General features: G+C 46.4%; 1 protein-coding gene across 1 annotated transcript in view; it reads right to left on the bottom strand.

Annotated features, from left to right (window-relative positions):
• Nucleotides 1-2,033: 2,033 nt before the first annotated feature.
• The window catches only part of umps (uridine monophosphate synthetase), a 6,026-nt gene continuing 1,391 nt past the window's right edge, over nucleotides 2,034-6,668 (bottom strand). The window contains exons 2-10 of the mRNA XM_008293518.1: nucleotides 5,653-5,806; nucleotides 5,077-5,201; nucleotides 4,757-4,944; nucleotides 4,567-4,652; nucleotides 4,326-4,486; nucleotides 4,132-4,249; nucleotides 3,823-3,998; nucleotides 3,616-3,730; nucleotides 2,034-3,164 (exon numbers count right to left, since the gene is read on the bottom strand). Coding sequence (XP_008291740.1) covers nucleotides 2,986-3,164; nucleotides 3,616-3,730; nucleotides 3,823-3,998; nucleotides 4,132-4,249; nucleotides 4,326-4,486; nucleotides 4,567-4,652; nucleotides 4,757-4,944; nucleotides 5,077-5,201; nucleotides 5,653-5,806 — 1,302 coding nt within the window. The 3' untranslated portion in view covers nucleotides 2,034-2,985. The remainder of the gene's footprint in view (nucleotides 3,165-3,615; nucleotides 3,731-3,822; nucleotides 3,999-4,131; nucleotides 4,250-4,325; nucleotides 4,487-4,566; nucleotides 4,653-4,756; nucleotides 4,945-5,076; nucleotides 5,202-5,652; nucleotides 5,807-6,668) is intronic.

Genomic DNA, 6,668 nt, shown 5'->3' with positions numbered 1-6,668 from the left:
GTGTGTGTAGGTGTGTGTGTGTGTGTGACCGCCTCCAACACACACACACACATATTCCTACAGCCCCTCTCCTCCATCCACAGCGCCCTCCTCCTCCCTCCTCCTGCCCTCCGTCAGGGCAACGTGTCTGACCTTTGTGCCGACGTTGAACTGTTAAAAAAAAAAAAAAAAAAAGGCTCATTGTAACGTAGCTACCTGTCGACATGTACAATTTGTCTTCATCGGCGCCTGTTCGGCATCATTTTCATATCATATGCCTTGCAAATTACGCTCAGCTGCCGGTGGCTCACCTTGCTCGACAACTTTGGGGGATGAAGCGCACTGAGGGGAGCTGGGGGAGGGGCAGTTTAGGGTTCAGATTAAATTTGTTACAGCAAAAATGACAGGCCAGACACAAACATTGATGTAATGTGTTAAACACATGTGATGTTCGCCCACAGAGGGAGTCAGAGGAGCAGGACAGTTTGTGGAGGAGGTCCAGACTGATGTAGCTGCTAAAACACATCATTATTTTATTTGACTGACCTTTCTAATTATGTCATTGAGGTGTTTTAATAAGGTGGCAATCTAACTAAGCATAGATTTTAAAAGAAAGAAATGTGTTGTAAAATGGTCAGAAAACGAGCTCTAATTCGTCACCTGACATTCAAAGCTGCTCCAGACAACATCCACAAAGACAGCAGGCCAGCCACAGGCCTTGTTGTTCTCTGTGTGTCCACCAGCAGGACCACACAAACCACCCAGGATGGTTTCACTGAACGCAGTGCAGAGGTACAGCACAGGCAGAACCAAATGCACTTGATCCACTTTAGTTCAATCTGTGAGGCCGGACGTCTTCCTCGGTGCAGGACTGGGCTCTCTTCCTGTCCCTTATGGAACATACATGTATTTGTGCCAACTGAAGTTCTGTAAGTTAAAGGGCCAATTCTTAGTTTGACTTATTATGTCTTCTGTAGCTAAAGCTGCTTTGTCAAAACTTAAAAGTTAACCTTCTTGTGATCTGGTCGAGCTTCGGCTGTGTTGAATGAGGCTTGATACAGACAGTCAAGGCATTTACCTTGAAAAATAACAGTATTTAACACGCAAGAGAGATAAAATGGGGAAAAAATCCATCAGGCTGCATCTGGGAATGCAGGACCAAACATCTCAACCTCTGCGGCTTCAATTTAGACAATTCTTAGAAAAATGTCTCATGCAAGTCACACAATGTTTTAGAAGCACAATGCAATGAACTAAAGTGAAGTTTAAAATCAAAACTAAACATGTTCTTTTTTGCCAGCAAATATGACATTTATTCCATGTGAGACGTGTACAGGTGATCTGCACCAGGTGCTTAAATAATGAACTATTAAAAAGGCGTCTCGTGTTTTTGATGCACAAGACGATTTATTGCATTCATCAGCAATCAATAGTTTATTTGTACTCAAGCAGTATCTCTATTTCATTTACCAGAATCTAAGCCGATGAAACGTCCTGACTCTTAATGAGACATTCAGCCTAGCTCGGCTCTAGTTAACGGGTCTCAGGAGAACTTCAGGACAAAATACAAAAACTGGAGCATTTGTGAAACTCTGGACTCACATCAACAATATGTATGCCTTTATTTTACTAATTCTAGCTGAAAACTCAAATTCTGTTCTGGTCACTTTGAGGTGGGAGCTGTCGAGTTCTTTTCATTCACATGTCGGTACATTTACTAATTAGCTAAATACATATACTACCTGAGCTCAGTGTAAGCCATGTGGTCTGTGCTATTAGCTCACTGTTCACAGGCTCATCAGTCTCTGGTTCAGTTACTCTTATAACTATTTGTCTTTCTTGCTAAATAGCACAGCAGTGGAGGTAATCCTGCATAATTCCAGATCTGACTGTATTATAAATACGTTGATTATTAGATTTAGGTTGAACCAAATGCGAACTGTTTAAAAAATGTAGAAAACATTCAACACTTGACCGTGTGTGTCTCCACAGCAGATGCCAGTAAACGAACACGTATGAAGCAGATTAATGACATCAGGCTTGAAACCGGAAAATACTGATTAGAAACATGAAGTTTATTAAGGATTTCACCCTGCATTACAAAACAGATACTGGATCTCACTTCTTAGTCATAAAAAGACAATAAACCTGAATAAGGTCACCCCGAGAAAAGAAATCAAACATTTGTCAGTTCAATCATGAACAAAAGCACTCAGACATGAAGCTGCTTCGCTGCATGTTGTAGCTGCAGCTCAGCAGCAGCTCACACGACTCAGCCCGTCACAAACGGGCTTTCTTCTTGGATAAAAAACGCTGGTTACAGCCATCAGTATGTGTCTGATCCTAGGAAGACTGATGGTTAATATCCTCTGTGTGCTGGACAGTACCCTGAATTTAAACCTAAACTATACAACTACTAAACACGAGCGTCCACACCAGCCTAACTGGTGCTATAAAGGCTGTTCTAGGATTTCAGCAATTACACCAAACACAGGAGTAGCAGGTTTCTAACAGAGGAGAGCTTCACCTTAATGGGAAACAGTAGATTTTTGTTGAAGGAATGACTCCTAATAATCCTCAGTGGACGCCGAGTCACAATTATTGCTTAAAAAACGAACTACACCAGGTGATCCACCATCTAGATTTGCAATTAGACGCCAGGTCAAGTTGTGCAGTTTAATACGAGGAAGGAATCAGAATGACATGAAAATCAACTTGTCAATAGGAAGGAATCAAAAATAGGTTTCAAGCAGCTTCATAATCGGACAGACTCAAGAACACGTTGACATCTGGTCAGCAGCAGAGTGTCCCGTTCCCCACACCTGCCAAAGATCCTTTACACATGTTAACAGACTGAGTGGTTGTGTAGGAGCAGGTCAGACTTTCATGTGCTGCACACACGTCCACCATGTGATCGTCTCTTAACTGTCTGACTGGAAAATACTGGAGAGTTCCTCATCGGAGTTGTAGTTTTAAATCTGAAATGAATAATGCCCTCCAGAGCTCCTACTGGCCACCCTGGGCCACCCTCTTGGCATACGCATCCCAGCCCGACTTCCTGTATGACTCAGCCGCCTCCAGCCTATCAGAGGCCTCCAAGACGCCTCGTCCCACGATGATGACATCAGAGCCTTTGTTGTAGATGACCTCTTCTGGGGTGGAGTACTGCTGGCCCAGCGGGTCTCCTGTAGAGGGAGGGAGGGAGACAGCTGAGTGCTTTAATGGACCAACAATGGTTTCCTGTCCAACAGCACCACCCTGTGTCTAACATGAGTCATGACATCACGGAGAGCAGCGTGAAAAACGACCAGGTTTATGTCACGTGTGGCCCTTTATAGAAGAGCACATGTTTATTTAGACGTGGATATGTTGATTGTAACGGCTCTTATTTCACCAGACTAGACACCATATGAGCCTGTTTATTGTGGACTTTCTTGCTGTGCAGCATGTGGCCCGTCTAGTTAGGACTCAGGACACCAGGAGGTCCATCACATGTGTGTGTTCATGTCTGTATGACACATTCCCTTGAAAGTGTGTGATTCAGTTTGCATTTAAACATATTTAGGTGCATGAAAATCTAAATTCGTGAATATAAATTACAACAAAGAAATGACAAATAAAAGCCATCAGAGTTACCTCCGGCCTGCAGTTGCACCCCAGGAGTCATGTGGAGGAACTCTGGCCTCTTGGTGATCTTTGAGCCACAGATGAATCCCATCACAAAGTCGGGGTGCTCCTCTGCCATCTGCAGCTGTAATGACACCCAACAGAAGCACACGGCTGTGAACCGGGCGGCTCAGAAGATGGACCACACATCGGAGCAGACACTGGAGACGTGCTCACCACAGCCTTGGTGTATTCACCCGTTGCCAGCGAGCCCTGGGAGCTCATCTGTGCTATGAGCAAGCAGCCTCGGCCCAGAGGCTTCCCTACAGCGCTCAGACCCTTCAGGACGCCGGGCCCCGGCACCGCGTGGGCGTTCACTATGTGAGACCAGGACGAGATCCGATACAGACCGCCTAGAGGACAGACACACGAGCACAACGTTAGGCTGCTGGAAATACTAACCAGACGGGGCTTAAAGTCATTCTGGACATAGTTTATGTGCAAATTTAGAAGCTCCATCATCAGTAATGTGTTAGATCTTCTCACCTTCATACTGATGCTTGACCGTGTTCCCGATATCAGCAAACTTTCGATCTTCAAAGATGAGGAAGTTGTGTTTCTCAGCCAAACCCTGCAGTTCCTGGCTGAAGGCCGCCGTGTAGTCCTGTCACACAAACCAGAACATCAGTTTATCTGTCCTGACAAGGTTCTCCATGCAACAGATCAGTTCCCTCCTGTACCTTCAGGATGTCCACGTGGGTCTTCAGCATGCAGATCTTTGGACCGAGAGACTCGGCCAGCTGGAGCAGCTCCTGGCTGCTGGTCACGTCAGCCGACACGCAGAGGTTCGACTGCTTCTCCTCCATGATGTTGAGCAGCTTCGATGTGAGAGGGTGAACGTCTGCATACAAACAAGATGTAGGGTGTGATTCTACGTTTACACACGAGTGGACAAACTGAGTGAGCTGCAGGACCACACACTCTGTAGCTTGGCTCTGGCTCCATAGCTCAGCTCCACACATGTCCTCTTGGTGGCAGGAGCTTCATTACCGTTCTCCTCTTTGGGGCTAAAAGAGGCCAGATAAGGATGAAGATGTTACTTTGGGATTGTTCTATGCATCAAAGACACACACTAGCTTCAAGTACAACACGAGAAACCCAGCAGCTGTACCTGAAAGTGTTGTTGTCCAGGATGAACTTGCGGACGCTCTGGGCGGTTTGGGCGTCGATGCGCTCGGCTTTCATCAGCACGTTGAGCAGCGTGAACATGGAGATGATGGGATGGAGCTTGATTCCCCGAGAGGCCAACATCTCTACTCCGCCTTGCTCTCTGTCCATCAGCACGATGGCGTCCGTCACCTTCAGGACACAGACAACGACTTCCTAAGAACCTGCTGCTTTGAGGGGATCCCTGTATACTGGGGAGCATCGTCGCTACACCACAGGCTGCTGCAAGCCTCACAGTGAGCACAAGAGCACCAGTGTCATCACCTTCAGTCCCTCCTTGTAGAGAACCTCAGCGGTCTCCAGGATGCTGCTGCCGCTGGTCACTGTGTCCTCGATGATCAGACACGTGTCCCCCTGGCGAAACGATCCCTCCACCAAGCGCTTGGTTCCTACAGCAGGGTCACACAGGGAAGGTCATCAGTCACCACTACAGCTGACACACAACCAGGCCTCAGTATCACCCAACAGTATGTCCAACATGTCAACCCACAGAGAGCAGCGCAGCAGGATACGAGTCTAACTTCAGCTGATCTGCTTCAGGTGTAGCTTGACTTAGATGCATCCATCTCCACACCCATTAGTCTCATTTGAATAACTCATAACTCTGCCATTGCCTGGATATATTAATATCATCACACAGAAACATTCAGCAGATTGACCTCCTGTACCTACATCTATCCAGGCACCAAGCACACATTCTCCCAGTTTCTAAATCATACAGCATCCACCATGTTGAAGTCTATTCTAGTCTCATTCAGAGAAACTGTTCAGGGCCTTGAATGCTGTTTTCTTGGCGTTTGCTATGTGTGTTCTCCAAACGCTGGATAAACTGAACCTCACCGTAGTCCTTGGCCTCCTTCCGCCTGATGAGCATGGGCAGCTCATTTCTGGAGCAGATGATTGTGGCCAAAGGCAGAGCTGTGTAGGGAACCCCGCACACCGAGTCAAACTGCAGCCCCTCGTCCTGCACTCGCTGGTAGATGAGACTGGACACCTGTGAGGACAAGAAGGTCAAACGGTCTGCTGTGACGATATGGTGAGGACCTTAGAGAGGCATTCTGTAGGAGATGAAGCTGCAATAACTTGTTAGCAGTTCTTTTACTGCCGTGTTGTGCTCCTGTCAGACGGCTGATTCCTGGTGGAACCTTTAAATGGCTTCAGGTCGACCTCACATGAACAACAACCAGCTTCACCGTATCTCAGGTGACTGGAACAGAAGCAGCGTTACCTCAGAGGGGCTTGTAGGGATTGTAGCTGACACCGTGTTGACTCAGTAATCATGACTAAGACTTGAGTAAATGGGTGGGCAGCCCTTTAGACCCATCTTATCTCCAGCAGATCAATAGCTGCCATTTTAACTGATTTTTATAAATCAGTTGCTTCAGTGCAGCTTCACAGCTGCTGCTGCCCCCCTTCAGGAGGAAGACTCTCTCTGGGTCTGATGAGCCTCTGAAGCTAAGACTTTTAGTTTTTTAAATCACTTCTAACTTTCTTTCAGTGATCATTTTACATGAGTTCCAAACACAGCTGATGTTTTTAACTCGTATGTACTGAAAGTTTGTCACACAACTTTAAAATCGTACTTTTTAAATTTCCGTTATCTATACAGGTAGAAACAAAGGGTCTCATGCAAAAGAGAGACCTGAGGGCTGCACTACGAAGCAAGTTGGACATAGCTGGGCTTTCTTTGTGTAAGCTGGCTCAACAAAACCAAAAGCCCCAGCCAGAGATAATGGGTATGACAAAGGTGGTTCAGCTTTCTTTGTCAACTCAGACGCTCTGCTTCACATAAAAAGGGCATTTAATCCCCAGACCAGGTTAGCTCCACAGCATCAGTTACCATGGAGACCTAGCTC

The sequence above is a fragment of the Stegastes partitus genome, unplaced genomic scaffold (genome assembly GCF_000690725.1).
Source record: "Stegastes partitus isolate 25-593 unplaced genomic scaffold, Stegastes_partitus-1.0.2 Scaffold890, whole genome shotgun sequence".
In the NCBI taxonomy this organism is placed as follows: Eukaryota; Metazoa; Chordata; class Actinopteri; family Pomacentridae; genus Stegastes; species Stegastes partitus.
Note: the sequence above shows the minus strand (reverse complement) of the source record. Positions and strands in the feature narration are given on the sequence as shown.